At 52.0% G+C, this 26,952-nt stretch overlaps 7 protein-coding genes across 7 annotated transcripts; 3 read left to right on the forward strand and 4 right to left on the reverse strand.

The window, feature by feature from the left end:
- Positions 1-1,208: 1,208 nt before the first annotated feature.
- BLUS1 (Serine/threonine-protein kinase BLUS1) lies at positions 1,209-2,240 on the forward strand (the record flags this gene model as incomplete). The annotated part of the gene is made up of 1 exon (XM_037319508.1): positions 1,209-2,240. The coding sequence occupies one exon, from the start codon at positions 1,209-1,211 to the stop codon at positions 2,238-2,240; it is 1,032 nt and encodes a 343-aa protein (XP_037181240.1).
- A 3,443-nt stretch (positions 2,241-5,683) lies between these two features.
- Positions 5,684-6,440, reverse strand: DODA-2 (DOPA 4,5-dioxygenase; the record flags this gene model as incomplete). Its single annotated transcript, XM_037319509.1, has 4 exons — positions 5,684-5,942; positions 6,011-6,077; positions 6,141-6,215; positions 6,269-6,440. The coding sequence occupies 4 exons, from the start codon at positions 6,438-6,440 to the stop codon at positions 5,684-5,686; spliced, it is 573 nt and encodes a 190-aa protein (XP_037181237.1).
- Positions 6,441-7,745: 1,305 nt separating this feature from the next.
- On the forward strand, positions 7,746-9,352 carry CGCA056_v004255 (uncharacterized protein; the record flags this gene model as incomplete). Its single annotated transcript, XM_037319510.1, has 3 exons — positions 7,746-8,419; positions 8,477-8,554; positions 8,611-9,352. 3 exons carry the CDS (start codon positions 7,746-7,748, stop codon positions 9,350-9,352), a joined length of 1,494 nt encoding a protein of 497 aa, XP_037181238.1.
- Positions 9,353-9,646: 294 nt separating this feature from the next.
- mtaD-2 (5-methylthioadenosine/S-adenosylhomocysteine deaminase) lies at positions 9,647-11,324 on the reverse strand (the record flags this gene model as incomplete). The annotated part of the gene is made up of 4 exons (XM_037319511.1): positions 9,647-9,653; positions 9,699-10,449; positions 10,509-10,561; positions 10,618-11,324. The coding sequence occupies 4 exons, from the start codon at positions 11,322-11,324 to the stop codon at positions 9,647-9,649; spliced, it is 1,518 nt and encodes a 505-aa protein (XP_037181235.1).
- A 7,043-nt stretch (positions 11,325-18,367) lies between these two features.
- Positions 18,368-19,310, forward strand: RSB1-5 (Sphingoid long-chain base transporter RSB1; the record flags this gene model as incomplete). The annotated part of the gene is made up of 2 exons (XM_037319512.1): positions 18,368-18,371; positions 18,433-19,310. The coding sequence occupies 2 exons, from the start codon at positions 18,368-18,370 to the stop codon at positions 19,308-19,310; spliced, it is 882 nt and encodes a 293-aa protein (XP_037181236.1).
- A 145-nt stretch (positions 19,311-19,455) lies between these two features.
- CGCA056_v004258 (uncharacterized protein) lies at positions 19,456-20,421 on the reverse strand (the record flags this gene model as incomplete). The annotated part of the gene is made up of 1 exon (XM_037319513.1): positions 19,456-20,421. One exon carries the CDS (start codon positions 20,419-20,421, stop codon positions 19,456-19,458), a length of 966 nt encoding a protein of 321 aa, XP_037181243.1.
- Positions 20,422-21,092: 671 nt separating this feature from the next.
- On the reverse strand, positions 21,093-22,424 carry IPP1 (Inorganic pyrophosphatase; the record flags this gene model as incomplete). Its single annotated transcript, XM_037319514.1, has 7 exons — positions 21,093-21,449; positions 21,501-21,562; positions 21,612-21,678; positions 21,732-21,792; positions 21,844-22,027; positions 22,082-22,241; positions 22,302-22,424. The coding sequence occupies 7 exons, from the start codon at positions 22,422-22,424 to the stop codon at positions 21,093-21,095; spliced, it is 1,014 nt and encodes a 337-aa protein (XP_037181244.1).
- Positions 22,425-26,952: the final 4,528 nt, after the last annotated feature.

The raw sequence follows: 26,952 nt of genomic DNA on the forward strand, positions 1-26,952 counted from the left end.
TAAGGGCCGTAGCATCCCGCATCCTGTCAGATATCAGATGTGAGCAAAACCAGAACCAGCTGCGGGACGAGACGACGCGCCCTTGTGCCCATACCACCAATCACCTCCCGCCTAGTGTCATGCATCCTGCCCACCGACCGATTTGGCAGACACCTCGACACTGACCATGGCGCTTCGTGATATCATCTTACGCCCGCCTCACTTTGCCAGCCAGCCAGCCATTTCCCCAAACGCCCCCCAAGAGCCAAAACCAACAGTCCACGGTCATATGATCGGTGTCAAGGCGACAGGGTGAGACAGTCGACGACATACCATCACAAGCCCAGGACCAAAGGAAACAGTTGCTGGAGGATTTAGCCCCGTGGGGGGCAGGGGAGGAAGGGTAGTAGTAGCGTCGTTGGCAATATGCCATCACTGCGCCTTCTTGGGACTCTGTTGCGAGAGCGACAAAGTCTCACATCCGGGACTCGGGGGGAGTTGAAAGGAACACGTTAGCCACCCCCTGGGCAAAGATCCTTTCCCTCCCCCGAACGTGTTCCTCCTTTTCCATTATCAACCCTCGGGTCTGCATGCCAATGTCGCAGTTTCCGTCTGCCTGGTAAATTAAACCCTTCAAGCACCCGTCAAACCCCATCCAGCAGCACATCCTGCCTGTCACAGAACAGTCAAATCGAAGGAAAAAGCATCTTGGATACTACCCCTCCCCTCCTCAACAACCATGATCCCACCGCATGGGATGGAACATTACATTGTTTCCAATCACAGTTGACCATTGCCTAATGCTTCTCTATTCACCGAGTTGTCAAAGGTAAGGCGAGAACCAAAGAAAACACAAAGAAAAGAAAAAACAAAGTTCACTTCTTATTCCCGGAGTCTTTGATCCGGGTTACACTTGACGTGGTTCACCATACTGACTGAACTGTTCGAAGCTCAGACTCTCTGTCCTGCAGTGAATCAACTACATTCGGGCCTCCTACGAAGAGCTTTCTTATTTGAGAAGAGTTGTGGAATGCTTGGGAGGAGGGGGGAGAACTAACCGATCTGTATCTCCATCCTTGCCTCGCCCCTGACCACCAGTCTTCACCGCACACCCCCAAACGACGAAGAAGACAAAAACCCAGAGAAAGTCCGCAACTCGAGATATCCCAAAATCCTCCAACTTACACGCAAACTCTCTCAACTCCTTTTCCTTCCCCCCCACGGTCATCATGACTGCGGAAAGCATGTCTCCTATTAGGGAGGACTACATCCGTCAGCTCACCCCTTACACCGCCTTCCTCGCCGCCCTCCGCGCCGCCGGCTGCCCCGCCGCAACCTTCGACCTCGTCCACTTCTCCGACCTCATCCACATCGGCCGCCTCCCCGGCAAAACCGGCGCCCGGACCGTGACCCACCCGGCCTTCGCCGCCCCCTTCGTCTTCAAGGGCGTCAACTTCGACGTCGCCCGGCACGACTTCCGCGAGCACGTCGAGAAGACCCTCCTTCACGAGATCCGCATCCTCTGCACGCTCCCGCCGCACCCCAACATCATGCCGCGCCCGCAGATCCTCGTCATCGTCCCTGACGGGGGCGTAGACCGCATCTGCGGCTTCCTGCAGCCCGTCATGGCGCGCGACAGCGTCGACGAGCAGGTCCTGCGCGCCAACAAGACCAACACCCGCCTCCCGCTCGCCCGCCATGCCAAATGGTGCTACCAGATGGCCCTCGCCATCCAGCACACGCACCAGGTGGCCGGGAGCTACCACATGGACCTGAAGCCGGGCAACATGCTCGTCGACGGGGACGACAACGTGCGGCTGATCGACTGGGAGCAGAGCGGGGTGTCCATGTTCACGCACCCGCCCGAGGTGGCCATCGACCAGGAGGCAGAAGAGTCCGCCGTCCTGAACACCAACAAGAAGAACAAGCCGCGCATCATCTACACGCCGCACGAGGGCGCCCCGCGCAAGAACCAGAAGTGGGGGTTCCCGGACTGGAACGTGTTCCCCGAGTGGAAGCGGACGTGCCCGCGCGCGGCGGAGCTCGCGGAGGTGTTCAGCCTGGGGCGGACGATGTGGATGCTGCTGGAGCAGGTGGAGCAGTCGCCGGACGCGGCGGTGTGGACGGAGGCGTCCAAGGACGTGCCGGCGGCGTGGAAGGCGATGGTGATGCGCTGCATTGAGCGGGACCCGAACGACCGGCCGGAGCTGGACGAGGTTGTGGCATTTTGGGAGAAGCAGGTTTTTTGTGATTTGAAATAGCAGGGCGTCAACGGAGCGAGCGGGCATTCACTCGTTTTGGGGAGAGGCTGAGTTTCTCTCCATTGTACAAATATGGCTATGATATTTTGTTTGGATACATACGATAAGCGTTTCTTGTTTTCGAAATCGAAAAGATACCCGAATTGCTGGTGCTCCTGATTTTCCCACATCGTACTTGAGTGTACTGGTTAGACCAAAGTTTCAAATCCCCATGAGTATCACGGAGTAGTGTTCTCTCAGCTCCAAAGGCCGTGTGACACATCGCCTGAGTATGGAGGTTGAAATTATCACCGGTCAACAGTGAGTGCAGTGCGTGGACCTCGCTCCCACCGATGCGCCACTTCATGGACAAGGGCTCTGGCAATAACAAATGTTATTACCCAACTCCTCTCGGGAAGATAGATACCCGTGCGATCTGCGTTATCCGCAAAGTCCACACTTCTAGGGGACCCGACTAAGCCGGCGATGGTGTTGTCCCATCCTCGACGCGGCCGTAAGTTGGCCCACATACATCGGAATCAAGCTTCTCGCCAGGCCTCGGTGATACTGCTTGTGCTGTCGGCCGAGAACCTAGCTTGTCTCCTTGAATCATCGCCCAACTCTGATTGGTTGTCCCCGGCCTATCAAGTGTTGCACACACACCCCGTCGGGGGAACATGACGACGTTGCTTGCAGCGATCCAAAGATGCCGTTCTTGAGCGCATCTTGGTTACCACCCTTGTCCCCCTCCAAAGTCCGATCACCGGGCTCACTCGCAGCGGCCCAACCAATGCACAAGAGCGACTAGCTAGATTCCGATAGTTGAAGGCTGTACTTATCGACATTGAAGCCCACGAATATGTTTCTTACCATCTCGTACTTTTCAGGTATCCCAGATACGGAAACGAACTTGAAACCCCAGAATCACATCCGGCTTCTCTTTGCCTTGACGGTTGGACTTTCCTAATACGTTTAGCCGTCGTGAGAATAGGGCTTACACGCAAATCTTTTTAATTGTTCACAAAGAGGAATGAGATAAATGAAAGATGAACATGATTATGATCATGACTACGATATCGAAGATGACGATCGGAGATACCTTTGGGCCGAGACAAAAACCAAGTCCATTGTTCCCTCATTGCTCCTCCGTGTGTGCGAAGACATTGGTTTTTTCAAAGGCTCAGTGCAACTTCAAGTCTTCCACCCACGGCAAACTCGGTTGTGCGGGACAAGGATATTGCATGAGGTGGACTTTGCAACCAATCACGGGTTCCGCAGGTTGGCGGCCCGTAAGCCCTGAGAATGCCGAATCAGGCAGACCCAATGCCATTCTCAACACGCCAGCCTCGTGCTTATTCTTAGATCCACAAAGAAAATGAACTCTGGCATTTGTGACATAACCCTAGTCTCACCTACAAAACGCGTCCAAAGCCACCATGGAGACTACTAGCGACCATTCTCGAGATCCTCTCTGCACTCTCTGCCAGAGGTTCGCGGACGACCTCATAGCCTCGGACTTTGGCCGCCGCTTTGAGCTTCCCACAGATGGTATGTGGACAGAGAAAATGATATCGGGGAGAACTCATAGCCTTTCCGAATATGGACCTGGCTTCATTCACCACAAGACGGCCAGTGATCTCGAGAATAGCGCTGAAGGCTGTGCCATGTGCCGGGCCATCTGGGACAGCCTTCGCCCAGAACATCGGCTACAGATCACCCATATCGCTCTCTTCGCTGGATATTGGCCAGCAGAAACGGAACCGAAACTCTCCATCGTGGTAAAATCTTTGGAAGATCGAATGCCGGATCGTTCCGGCTGCTTTTTTGACATAAGCATGGAACGTCCTTATGAAGGAGAAATTGCCTCCTTTTGCCTCTCAGATCGAGAGAGCAGGACAACGCCTGACTTTGCGCGAGCCATACCGGATAATGCCATGTCAGCAGACTCATTCGAGACCGCACGATTCTGGATGAAGGATTGTAACGACAACCACCCGACTTGCTCAACACCAGCATGCGAATTGCCCACAAGAGTAGTTGATGTTGGAACCACCCCGGGAGCCCCAGTATCCCTGCGCATGACGAATGGTATCACCGGGCACTATGCAGCTCTGAGCCACTGTTGGGGCGGGAATATCCCTTGCAAGATGACAACGAACAATCTCAAAGCCTATCAAGATGCCCTTCCGATGCATGACCTGCCACAAAACTTTCTCGATGCCATAAGACTCATCAGAGAGCTCGGTTTGAAGTTTCTGTGGATCGACGCCATGTGCATTATACAGGACTCCGCCGAGGATTGGAACATAGAAGCTGCGAGAATGGCAAGCGTCTACAGTAACGCGAGAGTCACAATCTCAGCTCTAGACTCTCCCGGAAGCACTCATGGCTTCCTCGTCCCGCGATCCCACAAGACAGTCCGTCTAGGTCAAGGATATGTGTTCTCCGAACGCCCATTAGACTACCACCAGGCCATTGGCGGCGGCCTCCTCAACACCCGGGGATGGTGTATGCAGGAATGGGCGCTCTCCAAGTTCATGCTATACATCGGACGTGAACAGATGTATTGGGAATGCTTCGCGGTCACAACCCGAGAGGATGGGATACCCCACGATGCGTACTACTCAGCCGCACCCCTGGGCTTCGAAAAGGCGCGCAAAACGCTGTCGCTGGGAAGGCCGACGAGCATGCGAGATTGGTATACCATTGTGACAGAGTTCAGCACGCGAGACTTGACGTTTGAGAGCGACAAGTTGCCGGCTTTGGCCGGTGTCGCCAGCCGCTTCGCATCCGCCAAGATTGGCGGCTCGTATATTGCTGGACTTTGGACAGAAGATATCCTCACTGGCATCTTTTGGCTGGCCAATACTTCAGACAAGGAAAGTGCCCCAGGCTTGCGTCAGCCCGCGAAACCTAGAGCCCCGAGTTGGAGCTGGGCTAGTATTGATGGGAAAATTTGGTTCCCACCGAGGAGAGAGCCGACACATCCATCATTGAAAGCCCTAGGCTTTGATATGAATGTTGCAATGGACAATTTTGCAGCGTCAAGGATTGAAGGAGACTTGAAGCTGCGTGGACTCATGGCCAAAATGTGCTATACTCCCACCCAGAGGAAGACAGGTCAATCAATTCGACAAGGCGTGTTAAATCTTAATAGCGCGAATTTTCAAGACGCGGTAGTCCTGGATCGTGACCGAGACACGGGACGAGATTGCTGGGTGCTTGTGTTGAGGGTGGTCAGCAAATTCGGCGCGGATCTTTTGCGTCTTGAAGAAGCGGGCGAGGGAAAGTACAAACGCATTGGCGGTGGCTCGGGGTCTGCGGAAAAAGGTCCCACATGGTCTTGATGGATTCTCCTTGATGGACGTTACATTGATATGAACAACCGTATCCTCCAGCCCATACTACTACTCCAAGTTGTCATACCACCATCCCTCCGAGAATCATCCTCTTGAAGCTTTGTCTTAGTCTTTTGGGGCCGGAGCAGCCTCTGAGTCGTTGGCTAGAAGTGCTTCAAGCTCTGCTCCTCGTTTCCGCCTTTCCTCCAAGGAAATTTCTTGCTCAGGCGATGTTGACCAGCCAAGGCCTAGTTCGGGGTACTGGAGCGGGATTTCACCGTCACGGGGTAGACTATCTAGGTAAATGGGCCACGGATTTCCCATCCAGGCATTACTGGACTCGTGATCCCGGCGTTGTTTTGATGTCAATGGGTGAACAAGGACACTGAGCGCTGTGTTAGATACAGACTTGGGCATTGTGATGACTGGCACCTTTTCTGGTTATCTGCGCACCTTAGGTTGCCTCGATTTGATGCCAAGTAGTAGAAGACATCCGAGAATGAAGAGTCGGGAACCCAGACTGGATACGGCTAATTAGCCTGCACGAACACAAATGCGCTGATGTAATTTCAGGTCTACAAACTTTCGTATGATCCGGCGGGGTGAGGTCCAATAGGATACTCATTCACGCGGAACAGCGGGACAGCGACGAACGCGCCTGTGCATGAGCATCAGTGGCTGGTACATAAGCATCGTGTAGACCAGTGTTACCATCGCGGCGAAGCCTTAGCACAGCATCACGAAGCGCAAGCGCGCGCGCAGTCTCTGTGGGCGACTGCAGGAGGAAGTAGATGTGAAAGTGCCACTCCCGGGTCCGACTCTCGACAACCGTCTTCAAATCGTCTTGTGGCGCGGGCGGCGTGGATTGGGTAACCATGGTCATTCTGAGAGAGTAAACAAAACACAACCGTTGAATCTTTGTTGTTGTTGCTTTTTCCCGCCTTCTCTATGGAGGTGGAGGCGCGTTCGGAATGAAGTTGAAATTCCGGTGTGGCTGAGACTCCTCTCGGAAGTTGAATATGCGGAGTAAACAGCTGTTGGAGCACGCCATTAACGTGGCTTTTGCGTGCGGTGGCCGCGGGATGAGAGACGGACTCGGCTACGACCGGTTAGAGCGGAGCCGATGGAATCCGAGTCATGATTACTTGTGATTGTTGCAGTGGGAAAAAACAGCCTTACCACTTTTTTCTGCTGCCCAGTTGTGGCCAAAATTGCGGGGTTTGTTGGTGACACTGGTAGGTAGCACTGGTGAGAATCTTACGTGTACTAGTTGCGATGTTCGAGGAATGGCGCACAACTGATCACGTGGTATCGACTGCAGAATGTTGGTGTCACATTACGAGGCAGCCGGGAATAAGAACAGAAAGACCCAAGGACATGGAATGCCATCAGAAGTTCGGACAATCATCTACTATTTGGCTTCAGCAAGGGCACTCTCGAGAAAACTGTCGATGGAAGGGATACAGAGCTCGTCATATTTCTTTCCATCCCGAATTCGGACTCGTATTCAGCATATCAAATTGGTATCAACACGTAAGCTGCAGGTTGAGAGGTGTACGATTGCTAGGCGGGAGTCCCCGAGACACCAAATCCGAGACACAAAGACGCATCTTGTGCGATAAGGATGCCCAATGCAGATGATCGACTCCCCCTGTCACGCCTGCCTTATCAGCTTCTCACACTAGCAGTACCCCAAAGCGGCAGGACATTCCAAAAGAAATTCCATGCCAAGTTGTCAGCATCAAAATACAACAACAGGCCGAAACATAGCAATGACTCTGCATATTTACCACGCTGTGTTCAAAAGCTGTACCAGGCGCCACTGAGCTATCAGGGTAAGACCTCATAAATGACACTGGCCGACCACCGAGTATCTGGTCTCACGTTTCACAAACTTTCTGTGCAGAGACGACTACATTTTGCATGTGATTGAGAGACATCAACTCGAACTCAATTCTTGTCGGGCGTTGGAAGGAATTCTGCTTGCGGGGATCGGTATCGAAAGGTCTCACGACAATAATCACAAACAAGAAACTGCATGTGAAGAAGGAACATATGCCAACGGCTCGTCCATGATATAAGCTGAGATTCTGCCACGGAGCTTAGTTGTGTTTAGTCAGGCTCCCAATCTCATCTGGTTCAGTTTTCAGGTGTTCTCTCAGTGATCCGAGATCACGACAACATCACCATGGCCTCTCCCGCAGCACTGACGGAATCCGTCGAGGTCTACGAGACCGTAGAGACCAACATCACCGAGACCATCGAGGTCACCTCCGTCAACAAGGCTGGCAGAACGCAAGTTGAGAAGGTCGTAGTCGAGCTGCCGGCATACCACACAGCCCCACCATGGCAGCTTCTGTGGGATGACTTGAAGCTCTTCATCCTGAAGGCCTACAAGCTTCCCGTCGTTGTCTTCCCGTTGGCGTACCCTCACCGCGGCCACACCAGATACCCGCCTCTGGACCAGGCCTGGGTCCCTCACATGATTCGGTTTGGCGCCATCAACCGCGCAGTCACCTATTTCCAGGAGAGGTTCCAACACATCATCGACCCTCATTACCCCTCTGGTGAGATGGACGAGCTTTACCCCTCCGTCGGAAACCTCATCTGCCTGGCTGCTCACAGCGTCCTGATTGCCACTCAACTTGCCTTCCTTTTGTCTCTCCCTTTCATCGCAACCTTCCCGTTCACCGCGGTCCTGCCCTACGCCATCGCTTTCGTCACCATCAACTACCTCGCCTGCATTCCTCTCAACGCCGGTGTCAATGGAGGTGTTCTCGAGTCCCACCAGATCACTGAATCTGAGAACTGGGTTAAGCACGAGAACGAGAAGTGGATTTTCCTCAACGGTGTCTCCGTTGGGTAAGTAGACTAGTTTCCGTCGAAATCAATTCTTTGATCCTGCTGACACAGTAAAAGCTCCCACTGGCTGCAGGGCAATCTCAATAGACTGTCCAGAACGTTCCACCGTCCCATCACTGGTGTCCACAACAAGACGTAAGTAACTTCGACTGTAATAATCACGAACGCACGGCCTAACACATTGGTGACAGAGCTGGCGTCATTTTCGACACGATCCAGTGTCTCGTAGAGAGATGCTTCTACTTCGGCACAACCGACACCAGAGAGTGCTACGCTCTTATCGCTGGAGCTGTTGCCGACCCCGCTAAGGACAGAGTCGTTCTCATTCTTCACTCTCAGGGTGGCCTTGAGGGCAGCATCATTCTCGACTGGCTCCTCTCCCACTGCGCCCGCAAGGATCTCAAGAAGCTCGAGATCTACACCTTCGGAAACGCTGCCAACCACTTCAACAACCCCAAGATCGACGAGGGCGAGTACGTCGTCGGACATATTGAGCACTACGCCAACGATGGTGACTTTGTCGCCGAGTGGGGTGTCACCCACTTCAAGTCTCTGATTTCCGAGCAGACCAAGGAGGCCAAGAACCACTCCAAGAAGAGCCACCGCCACAAGCGCCAGTCGCATGAAACTGCCATTGCCAGCATTCTTGGCGTCACCCCGAGACAGAACAACTTCAACGGACTTCTCTTCAAGAACAAGGGCAAGTGGGGCCACCTGCTTAACCAGCACTACCTCGACAGAATCCTTCCCCTTAACAACACCTTGACTGGCGTCGTCGAGGGCAAGGAGGGCAGGGGCCACAAGTACTTCCTGGATGCCACAATGGTGCAGGGAAGAGGTCTCCGCAAGGGCGACAAGAACAAGGTAGCCAACGAAAGCAGACTCTGGCAATACATCAACGGCAGGGAGCCCGGCATGGTCAACGGCAACTAAAGAAGGCAGAGGCTTTCGTGGAGAGTAGAAGGAGGACCAGTAGATAGGGAGAGGGTGTTTCGGATTTCCTACCACGTCGGATGAGCTCGCTAGGTATGGATTTGTGTTTCAACACCAACGCCCTTTACTACTCATGTCTTCAACAACACAACTCCCATTTAAACCTATTACATTAATCTCAAAATGCAACTTTGGCTTATGCCCCCAAATGGTTATGACACATGAACTTTGTTTGAGCCGCCACCTCAGTGAGTCATTGCGAAATTTTGAATGGGCAGTAATTACATTGAAACATTATGTCCTATGTGTACATGAAACATGTTTTTAACAAACGAACTAAACAAACGTCGTTCCGTATCCTGACTGCTCACCAGTGAGAACATCAACCTCAAGTGGAGCTTCATAAGCAGCACCAGACGCGCTGAAAGCCCCGTCCAGAGCCTCGAATGGGATATTCCTCCAAGTATCCTGGATCTTGCGTGCGCTCTTCAAGAACTCTGTACGAACACTAGAGTAGTTGGCAGCCACCAGCTCGCGGTTCTTCTTCACAAACTTTCCGTCAACGAGAACATGCTGGATGTCACCAACGCTGGCGTGAAGAATCACTGCAGCGACGGGGTCGATCCAGCCAAGAAGCGCAGGACTCTCGCCATCCCAGACGACAACATCGGCCTTGGCCCCCTTAGCGATGACGCCCAGGTCGGGACGGCGCAGGGCGAGGCCGCCGTTGCGGGTGGCCATGAGGAATGCTTGGTTGGCCGTCATGGGAGTGGAGGTGGGGATCTTCCAGTGGGCCAGGACCTGCTGGTAGAGTAAGCGGCGGGTGCTCTGCAACCAGAGACGAGCCTGGGTGAGGATGTCGGTGGAGAAGGTGAAGTGGGTGTCGACGCCGATCGCGGCTTGGTCCTGAATCAGGTGGCTGTTGGGGTGGGTGTGGCCGTAGTGCATCTCGGATTCTGGGGTGATGGAGATGTACTGGTTTGTGGAACGGAGGAGAGAGGCGCCGCGGTAGGTCAAAAATGAGGCGTGCGAGAAGACGACGGGGATGCTGGTGTTGAGGGCACCGACTGCATGCAGGTCCTCAGGGCTGTTGGTAACTGGAGGAGCTGTCAGTGCCTTGGATTTGTTTGACGAGGAGGTTTGATAGATAACTTACTGCCCCAAGGCCCTTGAAGACTGTGAGTTGTAATGACCGAGACGTTGAACTCCCTAAGTGCATGTTAGCAAATGCCTCGAGGCTTCAGTCTCGTGGTGAGAAATCTTACTTGGCAAGGTCGACGACAGCATTGACCTGGTCAAGGACCGGGTCGGGACCGAAGAAGTCGCAGGCAACACCAAGGCTTGTGGCAGACCCATCAAACTCGGCCCTAGTTGCGATGTCTCTGAAGTTCGCAAGCTGCTCAGAGACTGTGTAATTGGTAACGTTATGGAAAGCGTAAGACCAGAAGACTCTTGCACCGCTGTCGATGCTGCCCTTCAGTCCAGCCTCTGCAGTAGCGTTGGACCATGTGTGATGAGCGTGGTCGAGGGTGGTAGTGACACCAGCATTGAGAGCCTCATAAAGCCCTGTCAACTGGCCGATGTATACATCGTCGGCACTGAGAAGACCAGCAGCGGCATATTCTCCATAGCGGGTGAAGTACTCAGCGAGGGACGTGTTAGAACCGATGGTCTTGAAGGCAGTCTGCCATCCATGGCGATGAGTGTCGACGAAGCCGGGAGTGATAATCTTGTTGGTCACGTCCACAACCTGCGTCTCGTTACCACTGACGGGCTGATTCGCAGCCTCCTCGGCGGTGTAGATAGCCGTGATACGGTCGTCGGTGATGAGGAGGGAGCCATTGCGGACGACGTTGAGCGAGTTGGTCTGGTCATCGAAGCCGACGATAGTGCCACCCTGTAGAAGGACCGACGAAGCGCTGGCCAGACCGACAGAGGCCGCTAGAGACGTTACCAAGTTGAGGGTATGCATGTTGAGTGAAGCCTGTTGCCGGGTTATTCTCCCAAAAATGCCTTCTCTCACTGCAGTCGGACGATGGAATGTGACTGAGCATCAACGGGGCCGTTGACTTGTTTAAATACTTTCTCGGAGTAGCGCCATTCCCACGCAATTGTCTGCTGATGCTAGTATTATCAAGATTCAGAATCTGGATTGGTACTTCGTGCAGCCGTAGAGCTATGTGGATATCCGAGCGTGCCAATCCGGCGCCTTCCGGCATGCCTGAACTAGCGAACGCTCAGCGTTGGGTGAGATTCCTTGCGAAATGCCCACCACTTCCTAGCTCCATCATGTGCCCGGCGTTTTTTTGCCATCAGGTGGGGATACAGAGAGCTGCCATCGGATAGCATTGTTGTAGAAAGGTGGAAGATGCGGTCATGGAATCCCCGGGAGGACACCACCATGGGCCCAGAAAGACGTTTAGGTGGGTACCTGACATCGTGACCGCCGATGCTCTAATGCTTCTTAGTGGGTAGCTCGGAGGCAGGCTTTAGCTTGTATCTCCACAAATGCAGACTTCAAATGCGACGAACGGGCACTTTATTCTGGGTTGCGTACAAGTTCCTCTAATCATTTCTGGTTATCATTAGCGGCCAAAGCATAACTTAACCTCTAGGCACCCATTCGGATTCAGGATGACGCGCCGTCTTACTGCTCGAGAGAGTAAGCTTGTTGGATTCGACAGTCAGTTTTTTTTCATAATCCGACCAATCAAACAAAAGACCCTATTCCTGAAGCAGAGATCCGTATTACTTCTCCTCGGATGTAAGGCTGTTGGGTTTCTTTTCACCACGCTCCTGGTTCGTCTTGTGATGTTTTCCGGCAGGCTCGGATCATGTTTACTCTTCCTTCTTGGCAGCTTACAATTGTGGTTCGAAACATTCGAACGCCCCCACACTCGTCAGCGCTGACTGAAAGTGGTTCCTCGGTTCGTGGCTGGCTAAAATGCATCGTCATCATCCGGCGGGAGAAGCGTGGTATTGGCGTGGAGGCGGGTGGAATCAGGTCGGTAAAGACCCACTTCGGCAGTTCGCCGGACCCGTCCTAGAGTCCCGGACCGGGATGCTCTGTGGCGCGCGGGAATGCCCGGAATTCCTGTCCGAACTACCGTAATACCGATCCCGTCGTGCATGTTCTAGAAGAGAGAAGACTCCATGGGATTCGTAATATCCATCCGAACGAGTTCGTCCAGAGCGATCTGCATCTCGCAAAGGTCGCGATTGTGGCTCCCGATGCACGTGCTTCGTGCCTGCCAAGTAAAATGCAAGTTACCTCTGAGATGCCAATCAAAAGAAGGTTAAACTATGTGATAGTGCCAAGACGTATTAGAAGTCAATTACCTTATCGTAAAGTTAATCTTTCGCGACATGAAAGACGCATGTTGAACAGGGCCAAATGCGACAACGCATCATCCCAGTGGCACCCAAAGACTGGTTCCGAGACTCTGGCCCCTCAGAGTTACCCTCAACGTTGACGACGCTTACGATGAGTGACGTCAACGGCAAGGGCAACATAAGCACAGTCATGGTGGATGAGATCTTGCAGGTCGTGACCTGAACAGGGGCCTATGGATCTAACGGACTTACGGACTTACGGACATACACGCGTTCACAGATATCGCGTGACACGGAGAGAAATGCCGCCCTGGATCCTCGGTTTTGATCCTCGGTTTTGATAGCACTCTATCAAAAGATGCACGTAGGCCATGAGGCTCGTTTGATTGTGCCCCTCGTTCTAGTCAGATTGATTAAGTGCATCAATGTTCAACTCGGCAAAGGAGGACTAAGTAAACCCGATTTTGCAGCATTTGCAAACACCAACTCGTCAATGGAACATTGAACAATAGTCGTTGTGATGCGGCATCTCTACGTCAAATTTGAGGATGTACAATTTCACGCTTCGTGGCCTCGTTGCACGTTGTAGAGACGAAGAGAGAGTACTGCCATTAAGAGTGGACGAAGACGAATCCGGGTTGCAGGCTGCATAGGGGCTAATGATGCTTCTAAGGAGCTTCCAAGCTGTCCAAATCGAGCACTTCTGGCCACCTTAGCGGCTGAAACAGTGAGATCACACAGTAGAAGGATCATAGGGGCAGCGGAAAAGCAGGCGCGAGGAAAGGATTTGAATGACAGGGTATGATGGCAGAGGTGACAGAAAGTGGACAGAAAATCGGAAAGGAAGATGGCATTGATGTGCCCAGTTAGTGCAATCTGGAGAGCTTTACTTCGAGCATGAAATAGAAATCATTCATTCGAGAAAACCACGCTGCCTTCGCGGCCAATACTGAAAGTTTTAATGTACGAAAGAGACTGCGGTTTTCTCGAATGTTTGATAAAAGGTATCGTTTGACAGACCCATAAAGTTGTGAGGCTGCACATGAGGCGTTTCGCTCGGCTCCATCATAACGGCGCCACGCGGACAGACCGAGAAATTAAGAGTTAACTTAAGCTAGGCATCCATTTATTCGACATCAGGGTATATGGTGGCTAATCCAAGCTTTAAACTCGTTGGGCACCTGGAGAACACATAAGAATGCATACAAAGTCCGCATCTCCGCCACCTCTCAGTCTCTGAGCTTTCGTCGTGCACTTAATACCTTGACTTCTTTACAACGCGTGGCCTCTCTCTAAACAGTAGACGTTTCACGTGTCTGGGTGCGATAGCAGCCATAACCTTCGCGTTTACGTCCCCAACGGTGCAAAACACTCAACCGAACGCGTCGGCAACACCTACATCACAAACATCACGGAGAACGGCTCAATTCTGAGGATGTTTCCTTCGGAGGACGCGCCGCACTCAGCTGGGGAGTGTCTTATGATTCTCTCTGGCACAGCAACGTCTTGGCTATGGGTTGCCGGCATGTATTACAGCCCATGAGCTCAAGCAAACATGTTTGTTATTATCTTGGGGATTGTATTTCTCAGTATCAGCTACCTTCTGTGTCTCATGGCCCTACTTGTGCCGTTAATTGAAAATGGCTCCCATGTGGCCAACGCAAAAGCGGCCGCCGCAATCCTGGGATTCGGACTTTCGGGTTTTCTCGTTCTAGTCACCTCTGGATGGAGCGAATGGGAGTCTCTGCTTCTGGTGCTACCAAGCCCGTATCTGGGTGTGCTGTTTGAAGCCAAGACCTCAGTCCTAGTGGGCGTTTCACGTCTGTTGACGGTTTTGTATGAAGGCAGGCCATTGCCCACTGGAAACAGGCAATCTTAACAGGAGCCGGCAAGACACGAGGTTTTACGCCCTGATCAACGCGCCCAGTGTAAAGGGCAGGCAAACGAACAGAGCAATGACAAATACAGGGTTAATAGGGAGAGAAGCTGAGATGGTATGGGAATTTGGCAGGGGTTTCTTTTCAATCTCTATGTTGCGCAAGTTGCTTGAAACCACACTCAACCACCTTCGTGAGGAAGGCAGGCCGATGTATGGTGTCTTCGGTTGACCAATCACGATGTCAGCGAATCTTTTCAGATGATTTGAAACGCTATTTGATATACACTCCGACTCTACCACCAAAATTGTTTTTCACATCGCCACTAAAAAGCGAATGCGTCGGAGATGGCAAACGCACAATGAATTACTCACCTATGTCTGCTTTCAAAAAGACCTAGATGTTTTCAACAATATGCCTCGCAACCACGTCTCGACCCTCTTCCAACTGAAATCTCTGCTTTGCAAGCTCTTTTGATCGTAGTTGGAACTTTCTAGCACTACGACCGGTGATCACCTGTGTCAGCGCATCACTAAGCTCCTCGGCTCGGTATCTCGGCGTTGTAGTCGGACTGCCCCATTTTCCGATACCTAGATACTCAACCCTTTGAGCAAAGTCATAGGTATCCGCCCACACAGGTAGTACAACCTGAGGAACACCAGTGCTTCATCGTTACATGTCAGCTTTACTGCTCTCTGCGAAAACTTGGATCTTTGCGGTCTCTCACCAAAGTGCTTCCCAAAACGAGTTCGCTCCACCGTGGTTGACCGAGCAAATGATGTTTCCCGTTCGCAGAACTGCATACGGCTCGGTCTCTACCCATTTTACAACTCTGACAGTGTCATTGTCAAACTCGCTCCTCAGGATTCTCTCAAGACGACAGCCCTTCTCGTGTATGTCGTACTCGATATGCCCGTCTGTGGTCTGCTTCAACTTCCACAGGACCTGAAGCCTCCCGTCTTCACCCTTCTCACGCCAACCAGCGAGGAGCGAACATAAGGCTTGTGCCATTCCAACAGCCTGGTCTTCCGTGGTCCAAGATAAAGTCCCGAGATTGATGAACACCGTCGGTCCTAAAGCGAGCCAGGTATGCAGTTCCGGATCGACTTCCTCGACTGCTGGGACTGGTCGCATGATAGGGCCACAGGGGATGATATTATCCGGCTTGAGTTCAACCGGGAAGTCGAACTCTGGGCTGCTCGCCATAAGCATCTTCAACTTTGGCTCGGATTACCGAACTCTTGCTGATGAAAGATCCTAGCTCCGATCTTCTCGGTCACATGATCCCGTGCTCTGCGCGCATCACTGTTGAATATCATGAAGAATATGAGAATGAAGACGTATAGTACGTTCAGTGGGATGAGGTGCCATGGAGTTGGGAACGGGAGAGCAGTCCCAACACTATCATCAATCAGACAGCGTTTCTTGCAGATTGGGGCGAGGCTGTCTCATACCATGGATACTTCCAGAAGAAAGCTGGATTGGGTTGCAGCGGCAATGCAAGATCCTTGAGTGTGTTGGGTGACAGGATCATCCACTTGATGCCCATATGTCGAGCCATAGTCAACCCCGGCGTAAACATGTTGTCGACCAGAGTCAAATCCGGCTCCACCTGTTCAATGATTCGCCGGATCTCATTGCAGTTCTCCGCCATTTCCGGTCCGGTGCAAGGCATGGCAGCGCGGGCGATAATCCGCAAGACAGTGGGCATTGTCCGGAAACTCGGCGCAATCTCAAGAAGTCGTCTGCCACCCACCTCAGGCGAGAGCAAGGCCTTGAAGTAATTCGTACCGTGAATTTCGTAGAAGTTGATCGGGCTGGCGTTCGGATGAGCTTTGATACCGGCTTCAGAGGCCGCAATTACTGCAGTCCTGATCGGTGCAAAGGGTGCCAGATGGATCTCGACGTCAGGGGCTATGCGCATCAACGCGTAGCATGTCGCCAGGAAGATGTTGGCTTGGCCGTACTCAGAGTTGGTAAGCATGAGTACCTTACGCTTTGGAGACATCCTTGAAATTGGAGCCGATAATCAATCGTCATGGAGCATGTGAGATGAAAACAAACCTGAACCACAACGTTGTGATGTCTACCGACACAGACACCAGAGCGCGTTCGATGTTGTGAAATCGACCCCACGTAAAGTCCCGCGAGTAACCTCATTGGCTGAAATAAGCTTTGAGATATTTCGCTTTTGCCTATGAAGCCACCAAATCCCGAGTTGGCCCAGGGCTTACTATTGTTCTGACTTTCGAAATGATGAAAGATAATTCTGATCGGTGAGGAGTTTGAGGAGCCACATGTGGCTGAGCGGGCTGCAGGTGGACACCGTAATATCCTCTTTAAGCTCTGCGTGTGTGGCAATCGAAAGATACATATAAACTTGAGTTTTTCATACTATTTATGAGTCGAATATACAGACTTTGCAGACGGTATCAATGCTACATAACGCTTGCCAGATCAAAAAGTTCATCCCAACTGTGCGATGTCCAAACAGTTCTCTGTCAATGAAATGACGGACAATATTTGATTGCAAGGGGAGGCGTAGCATGTTTTACTCGTATCATTCAAGTCATATTTGTCTCACAGTCCACTCCGATGGTAGAAGCGTATGTTGGACAAACATGAAACCCGACGAAGAAGATGTTGAAGACCCTGTATGCCATTGAGGACGAGGTTTCTCACAACCCACAGCAGGTGGATCTGAAGATTTCGACTGATCTTCTTTGATCGTTCCAAAGCACGATATTCATCCAAAGATTGAGCGGTATTGGTCATTTGGAAAATATTCAAATTCTGCAGCAAACATCCGGACGATCGAGCCCGTGTACTATCATCGACGTTGCCGTAGCCGTCTCGGACGACCGCCCCACAAAACCCCGGACCTCGGACTTCTTGGCAATGCCGAGGTGCGAGGTCGAGGCCGGGCAGGAGCACGAAAACGGTAAGTAATTCGGGAGAGCGCCATTGAGTGGGATGCAACGAGACGGAGACAGATGCCGTCGTCGTCATCCTTTTCACAAAGCGTTGAGTATTGTCTAGAAGACTTTCGCAGTGCTCAAACCATCATTGCATCAGTGCCTCATTAGTACCCAACTTCTAATATGATATAGGAGGAAGGCGACTGATGATAAAGCCGCAAAGACGTTGACAGGTATCGGCCGAGAACGGATTTGCTTCAGGTGGGAAGAGCCAGGGTTGCTGCATCTGTCACTTCCCAACATGGCATGGTCGCCCTCATGCAGGCATGTCAAAATAAGCGCAGAGGTGGCTTGAACCCGTCGAGACACGTGGAATGATGAATCATAGACTTCAGCCGTAGGCATATCAGGGGCCGTTGAATAACACCTTCGTGCATGAATCTTGATGGGAAATATGAGCGGCGCCCAATAACACTCGGGATATTATTGTTGACATCCAGATTGGAGGTGTGGTCCGTATTAAGTTGCAGCTTCATTGGGCGTCTGAACGGCTGGGGGCTAGGTTTGATGGTGCATGCGAAGTGCCAGACCGTCGGTATCCACTCCCACGCGCGTCAACGGACGAATACCCACGCGGACGAGGTGGCCCCCAAACTGTCACGTCTGTCCCGAACCCTGTTTTTTGATCTGCGTTTAGGTATCCGCCTTGAGAAGATCGTTCATCATTGACATATCCCATTGTGTTGCAGACCCTAGTCTCTGGCTAGGGACCTGACCACGATATATACCAAAGCCTTCGTCCGCATCTTCACCACCTTCAAGCTCCATCCTTGCTCGCATCATCAACGCACCAGCGCTATTAGGCAGCTCCTGATAATCCAGTGATCATGAGTTCACAAAGAGGCAAGCAGCCTCTCATTCTTCAACCACATCCCATCTAACAGCTTCTCAGGATCCTTCGGCTATACCGACCCAAACTTTCCCCCGCCAACAGGCGAATGGGACACGCCCGTGATCATCTACGGCTACACCCCATCCATCGCCCTCGCCGGCCTCGCAGCCGCTCTCTTCTTCATCTTCCTCGTGATCCACACGACCCAGCTCCTCCGCCATCGCAGCTGGTACTTCGCCACCTTCCCCGTCGGCCTCCTCTTCGAAATCGTCGGCTACGTCGCGCGCTCGCTCTCCGCCAAGAAGAACCCCTATAATCTCATCTACTTCATCCTCAACTACTTCTTCATCGTCACCGCGCCCGTCTTCCTCGCCGCGGGCATCTACACCATCCTCTCGGCGCTCATCCACCGTCTCGGCCGCGCCTTCTCGCCGCTCCCGCCCAAGGTCGTGCTGTGGTTCTTCATCACGTCGGATGTGATTGCGACGATTACGCAGATCTCAGGCGCGGCGCTGATTGGGGTGAAGCAGTCGCGCCGAGAGGACCCAACGACGGCGAATAATATCTTGTTGGGTGGGTTGGCGTATCAGGTGTTTTCGATCGGGTGCTTTGTTGTCACCACGGGCATTTTCCTCTTCAGGGCGAGGCATATGATCAGGGAGCATCGGCTGACGGTCTTCGTGTCGGCATTTTCGGCGGCGACGCTGCTTGTGTACCTGCGTACCTGCTTTCGTCTCGCGGAGACTGCGGAGGGCTTGGGAGGGCACCTGTACTCGAACGAGGTTTTTTTCGGCGTGCTTGAGTTTGCGCCAGTGGTGTTGGCTGTGATACTCTTCGCGGTGTGGCACCCTGGCCGATGCGTTGCCAAGAAGGTTTCGGGGGGTCTGGGGGATGTCGAGAAGGCGAGGATACCGAGTCACGAGTCTGCTCAGAAGTAGAAGGAATCGCTGAGGAATACACATTCATGTCTACTTGCTACCTCTAAACTCCAAAGTCCCCGGGCCACCTCACATGACCTAGTATGTCTCCCTTACGCCATACTCGTAATGCATGTTCATCATCGCGTTGCAACCGCTCCCTTCCTCAACCAGCATGCGATCTAGGCATGCCGATTCCTCTAGCATCAATCACTGCCCACAGACGCTTCTCTAGCGCTGTTCCTTCCTCGCTGCACGCCTGTCCGAACGCCCCAAAGCCAGGCACTATCTTGGGCTTCGTCTCGATGAAGCGCCAGCGTGCCTTGATAGTCCATTCGACCAGCTTGCGCATGTCGTACGGTTGGCAGAGCCGCCGCTCCATAGCTCGGCGGACCTTGAGTGCCGAGTCGTACGCCAGCCTGTTGATGGTCGTCTCCACGTCTTTTGCCATAGTTGTGAAGCCCAGCGGGACATCGTCCAGCTCCTTGCACATGGGATACCGCTCCAGCACCTTCGCCTTCATCTCGAACGTCAGAACCAGAAACTCTTCGAGCCACACCTTGGCGGAGTCTTTGCCACCCTCTGCCATGAGGTCCTCGATCCCGAGCGCTACGCGCTGTCTCTTATGAAACTTGATGGAGTCGAGCTCAGTGTCGAAGGTGAAGCCGGGCAAGCTGTGAAGTACGGCGCGAAGCGGGTGCGGATGACGGTCCGCGGCCCGGGTCGGCGAAGATGAGCCGCTGTCGCCGACGAGGAGGCGATCGAGCTCGGATGAGAGCCTGGCATCGGTGGCCCTAGCTTTCCATTTGCCGCTGGATCTCTTCTTCTCGATACCTCCCGTCGATGCCCTTTTGGGCGCGATAGGGCTCTTGCTACGATTCGCCTTTTCGCGCTCAACCCATCTGGAATCGCGGGCGTTCTGGCGCTCTCTCCGGGCCTTTGCCTGCTCGATGAGCTCTCGCGGGGTGAACTCTGGTGATGAAGGATGCTCCTTGGATGTGTTCGGTGATGAGTTGCGGGTGATAGATATGACTGATTCAGGGAAGGGCGTCGTCAGACGGTGGGTGCTGAGCTGGACGGTAGCGTCGTCGATGCGCATTTCCATGTCGCTCGGCTCCTCGACCAGCGCCATCTTCGGAGCTGGCTGCCGGAACCCGGATGATGTCCGGAGCCGTGGCGGGATGGGGTGAGCGGCCCGGCGTGAGGGGAGATGAGGATGGCGAGTCAGACCACGGCTGATCTGCTGCTCCGCTGTTAGCGCTGCCGTTCGTCGGAAGTGAGAGACGATGGATGGTCCAACCGCGATAAATAATGCCTGCCAAGAAAGAGCCAAGAAGCAACGACGCCGTCAACCGAAGCCGATAGGAATCGTGTGGGGAAGCGAGTGACAGCGACGGACGACGTTGAGATGGACAGACTCGGAATGTTTCAGTTACATCGGGGAGAAAAAAGTCAGAATTAAGCTTGCGGGTAGGGCTGCCGATTTGTGGGGCCACCAACCGTTTGCCGGCGCCGAAGGTCAAGTGGAAGGGACGCGGAAGCAGGGACCCAGGAAAGAGCCGCCCGCCTCTTCTTTCCTATAAAGAGAGTTTTTCGATATAGGTGGTGTCCATCATTCATCGCCCTCCGCTGCCAAATAAAGACCAACTATATCGTACATATTCGTTTTCATTATCATGCCAAGGTCTAGATCCATTCATTATGCTTTACCAACCCAAAGGACACTGAGCCACTCAACATGCTGTGACTGATCGAAACCAAAGGCTCATCCCAGACTCAAGGAATTCTTTCAAATTCCCATTGTCAAGCCGACTGCCGGTTGAATGAAAATTGCTGTACCTCAGGTACCTCGAGCAAGGTGTAGTTGCTGTGAATGTACCACCAGCCCTTGTACTTCTCGGGCTTGTCGGCTGCAGGCTTGATCTTGCTCTTCTTGGGAATGTCGAACTTCTTTGTCGTCTTGCTCTTTTTGACGTAGCTCTTGGCGACATCGGAGTTTGCCGTCTGGTTGTAGTTGATTTCGTTCGAGTCGACCTTGCCGTTGATCAACTCCTCCCATGTGCGATGGCTGTCGATGAGAACGTCCTGCGTGAAGGTGACATTCTGGTACCAGTCGCCGACGATATCAATCACTGGGTCACCTCGAGCAACCTTGTAGTACTGCAGCCAATGTCAGAGCTCACATTCATAGATGCAAATGGTTCAACGTACAGTCCACCAGTCTCTGAAGGTCTTGATAGTCCCCGGGCGGTACTTTTCAACGTCCTCCCAGGCTTTGAAATGTCAGCTTTGCACGTTTCAGCCCAACTCTAGAATACCTACAGTTGAGAAGTGGAGCTAGGGGATCATTGATGTCGATGCCCATGATCTTCCAATCAGTCTCATTACCCTGAGAATTGTCAGCAATGTGATGAGACGGCGCTCGAGGGCGTGGCGACTTACATCAGCCAAGGCAAGACTGCCAAGAATCTTGACTTGCTTCACTTGGCCAGTGTACCCAGGACTGCAGTCTGTCAGGAAGCTCAACTTCTACGTTTTTTCTGTGTTCTCTTACTGTTGGCCAATGTCGAACAGGTCAACAGGATCATTATCGCCATTCAATCCGGTGAACTCATGTTTGAAGTTGGGGCTTTCCCAAGTCTGAGGGATAGAACCGTACAAAAACGGGTAGGACTTGTGCGGCCAGACGTTCTCAACGTATCTAGGGCTTCCATTCCGAGAGTCGTGAAGAATAGGGTCTTGAAGGTGAAAATAATTAGCGTGAGGTCAATGCAATACTTGTTAGGACTTACTCATTGGCTCATCCCTCGCCATCTCAATCTTGGCGTCTTGCCACCGAGGAACCTCAATGACGACGTTGATGATTTGCCTGTCATTCTCATCTGGCCATGTGGGAATGTCGTGCCAAAATGAAATCGGGTCGCCGTCTTTTGTGAGCCATATCCTCCAGTCCTATATAGCATCAGATTTAGCATTCTGGGTGGGTTTCGTGATTTTTCGAGAATTCCATACCTCAGTGTTGCGTGCTCCGACTTCTCTCAGACTGAGTGACTTGTAGTCAAAGCTCCCCAGGCTCACTGCGTCGCTAACGGCAGCCAGAAACGCCGTGATGACTATGCTCGACTTGACAGCCATTATGATCGCTTCGAACAATTTCAATAAAGATTAACGAAAACAGAGAACAAAACGCGGTGTGACTGTTCAGAAGAACAATCGCAACGCGACGCCCGTTATTTTTGTAACTCGCCTGTGGCGAACACCCCGCCCAGCCATCGCTGCCAAGTCTCCCGGGGGCAGGCTTAGCCGACGACATTTTTGGAATTGGCAGGTTGTGGCGGGACCAGGAGGCGTGGGGCGGGAGCAAGCGTGAAGGCAAGCGGCGAAAAGATTGGACGATGGGATTTTCTTGGGAGAACAACGCATAAAGTCCATTTCTTGCTCTTTGGCGGTTGATGAGTCGGTGCGGGGCTGTTGTCGGGGATGACGGGGGATGAGACGCGGGACCAATGGCGATCGCCTGTCGCGGAACGTGCGAATGAAAAAGGAGTGACGGGGATGGATAGGGGCAGTTTCGTCATCGCTGAAGATGCTATTCAAATTGGTCGGTCAACTTTATTTTCTGCCCTACTTTGGGGTTCACTCGCCATCGTGATCGAATGCCTTTTTGGGACAGGGATGACCGTGTCTCGTTACGGCGACATCGCAACCTTGCTGGTCCTGACAAGGGTCGAAAATTTCGGAAATTCACTGCTACCAGTTCGAGGGCGGAATTTCAGGCCAAGAAAAAAGTACCAAGGGTGACATTTAGTGAGTTTGTGAAATGGCCAGTGAGTTTCGCGATATTTTCTTCAGCTTAAATTGGACGAATGCATATAAACAACAATATAATAATCGGCGCTCTCCGTTGGAACTCAGTTTCCGTACTGTGCAGTTGAATTGATGAATCCTCAGCGCCTCAACAGTTAAACAGTTCCTTCAGGCCAAAGGATGACGGACACAGAACTACGCACGACAGGTTTGACATGGACAGCCCTTTACAAATTGACGAGCCACCTATTTTAAAAGCCCCGATGGGAATCGGAATCAAGCCGCGTTTGCCACAGCTCCATTCGCAGAGTCGGGGGTCATTGTCGACGCTCTTGATGTGACGCTGGTCGTCTCGGGCCACCGCTCGCAACGCAGTCGGAGAATATTGTCACCGACAGCTTTGGTGCCCATTCGCCTGATCCTTTTGCCCTCTGTGTTCTCCTCTTCAACTATTAACATGCTTTTCTGGATGAGATGTAGAAAATCGTCTGTAAAATCATTCTTCTGCTCATGTTTCAAGAGTTTTTCGATGAACTGAAACTTGTTAGCCAAATCGATTCATGATTGTATTGGATTGGCACGACGTAGAACCTTGGTGACAGAGGGCTTCACTAAGGCGCGCTTCCCCTTATCTGAGTCCTTTGTGATGACGAAGAATGTATCCGCAGCGTAGCGTTGGCCTTGCCATTCGGGTGAACTGACTTGGTCAGCCTTCAGCCGGCACTGACTGAACTTCTTGACCAAGCTCCAGCCTCCCAGCCACCACGTCGTGAAAAGAAGATATACACAGCCGAGAGTCCATATATCGTAAGACCAACTGACAAGTCGATTGTCGAGTTCAAGCTCGGGTGCGCGATATGTGGGTGAAAAGGCAATAAAGCCACGCCTGCGACTGTCAACTGATTCTCTGCTGCTGAATTCCGCGAAGCCGAAGTCGGTGATCTTTAGGATTCCTCTCCCCTTGTCATCTTTATTATCAGAGTAAGGAAACCACAGGATGTTCTCAGGTTTTATGTCACCATGACGGCCGAAGAGATGTCGCGGAGCTTGTTCTTCCTTGTCTGACTTAGATGCCTCGGCTATAATCGCCTCCTCTTCACCGGGGAAGCTTGCTTGAAGGAGCGACTTGAATGAGACAGTTGAATACCGATGTATCTCTCTCAGGCCCTCTGTTATGCCTTGAGATTGTCTTGCTAACCAAAAGAGAGCATCCTCTCTCTCCGAAGACTTGTTACCAGGCTTGAAACGCTCCCAGTAGCCCATGAGGTCGGTTTCGGCCCACGGAAAAATAAGATGGTAGATGTTGTCTTTTTGATAAGTGCCCAGGAGTGATATCAGGTGTGGATGAAAGTCTCCGCTGAGTCTCCTCAATGCTTCGACTTCTCGCCTGAAATTACTGCCGCAACGAGAACCATGCAGGGTTTTGATGGCGAAAAATGAGTTGGATGTCTACAGCTATTAGTGATTAGGAAAATGACTGTTTTAAAATTCTTTTTGGGAAGACATAGAAGCCCTGTCAGGAACAAGTGCATCGAAATTGGAAGCACACTTACGTCAGGGTTACTGAAATCGCGATGGCTAGAATGAATCTCAACTTTACGAACTTGTCCGAAGCCCCCCGGTCTTATGCTCTCTTTGCGAAAAAAACGGAACGGAAGGATTGTTTTGGGATGAAAATCGTAATGAGGAACGTGCTTTCGTTGTGCCTCAGCAAACCGGGGTGCAAGGAGCTTCCATTGAAGCTCCTCAAACTCGGCGGTAGAGTTATCTGACCAGCCGTCGAAACATTCAAGTGGAACGATAGTGTTGTCCGCTTTACGAAGTGTGGATGTCTCCAAAGGATCATCCGCAGAGCTTCTGATCAGAGGCAAATCCTGATCGCAAACACCGGCATCGATGAAGGGTTTGATCCTAGCAGGGCGGTCAAGCAGTATTAGAATCGCCAACACCTTCGAGTAAGTCTTCTGGTTATCTAATGACAGTGAATCGTTATCCTCGGTGACAGTTTCATCCTTCGGGGATGAAATTGGATGTTGCCGTTGTCCAGGTCCGCAAATGATCTGCGCAATATTATCGAAACCGCCACGCCTTTCATGTTGGTTGCTGGGCTGGTCGCCTTCGGGGAAGGTGAATCTCAATCGACAAAGCAACGGGTTGCCCTCAAGCATTATGTCGCGTTTTCGAAGCTCCCTTGCAACGGCTTCGATGTTGATCAATCGGAAAAGCTGCGTTTGCGGTAAGAATCCGGTCTTGTTATCCACGGAACGCTCATTTCTGATAGCTCTTCCAAGCTTCCTGTTAAGCTTGGTCCGATACACATCCTTCTGAGTCAGGCTGGTGCCGGTTTTCCCTTGTTGTAGTAAAGACAAGACGGGATGCTTGCTCGTCTGTGTCTTGGGAATGATAGGCTCACGGTGAAAGCGCAATTTGTCTAACGCGTGAAGAGTTGTATCGGCCGCCTCGGCTATGTGAGTTCTTATCTCTGTTGTAATGTTGATCTGTTTTGGATGCATTCGTTAGTACTTTCTGTGCCTAAGATCGAGACCTAGTGAGAACATACCGACATCCGATCACGATTCCTTGGTTCTCCTGGAGATACGTTTTCGGTCGAGGACTCCCTTCGTCTTGCTAGAGTACCATGTCCGATCGGATTCTGGATCAGATCATCGTTGGGTGAGCCTGAATGCCTAACAGTGAGACTTGTCCTGTCATAGAAGGCCCTCTGGATAAAGCCACTCGATGAAACGCTTGGCTCTGTATGACTTGTACCAGCTGGCGGTGCGATACTGGTCGTGACTTGATCATTTGTCGGTTGATGTTCCGCAGCTCCCACGGAGGTGATGAGAGAAAGTGTATGAAGAGACATGGCGTCTTCTGACTGGACTGGAATAATATCTGTCAGGTGGATCAGATTCGCGATTCGAAATAGAAAAAGTGCGCCGCAAACCGAGAGGCATCTTCTTACTCGCACTTGGACAACGCGAGCGGCAATCAGATATGGATAAAAGACTGCATTAGGGGGGGTTAAAGTATCCTTCGAATCACCAGAGACCAGAGCCTTGTGACAGTGTCTCAGTTCCGCATTCCATCGCCCGAGGAAAGGGATAAAAGGACTCAGTTGACTGCGCAGGGGGCTCTTAGATCATTCAGTGCCACAGCCTGCTTCACCACACCATCTTTATTCGGTTGGAGGTGGTGGCGTTGAGGGCTGATAACCAATCAGATGTGAACATACGATGATACCCCAAAGTGCAGGTTGCCTCATGCAGGTTATGCAGAATTCGGCTGTGTCTCGGTCAGCAAGAGGCACATTCTTGATTCTGCCGTGGCGGATTTGTCTTTTCAGCTGCCTCGGGAAAGTCAGCAGGCTATCATGACAAGCGCGTTCAAAAAGCTCTGGGACGGACGACTATGAACTTTCATGGATCTGTCGTTGAAACCATCCTTTCATCTTATTTCACTCTTCAAGTCAAGTGTTCTATCTGGCAATATTCATTCTGGAAACTTCAGCTTTCAGCCTTGTGTGCAACATGAGAGTACCGTTCGCAAACACTTTGACTAGACTGAAGGGTCCGCAGAAAATTCCAGTTAGTAATATCGACCCAGAAAGGCTTGCGAACCGGCTGAAGGAAATATTTCAAGGTGGGAATTTCGATGTCCAGGTCCGTCAGAACCAACTTCTCTAGATGTATCCATATGCGTCTGACAATCATATAGTTAATACACAACACCTACAACATCAGGGCATCAAGACGATTGGAAATGGTGGGTCTTCCTATTCCAGAAGGTGGTATGATTGCCCGCTGACGCATAATTGACACAGTGGGAGATCAACGAGTGCAAATACAAGGAGGCT

This window comes from Colletotrichum aenigma (assembly GCF_013390185.1).
Source record: "Colletotrichum aenigma strain Cg56 chromosome Unknown KSG_Cg56_contig03, whole genome shotgun sequence".
NCBI lineage: Eukaryota > Fungi > Ascomycota > Sordariomycetes > Glomerellales > Glomerellaceae > Colletotrichum > Colletotrichum aenigma.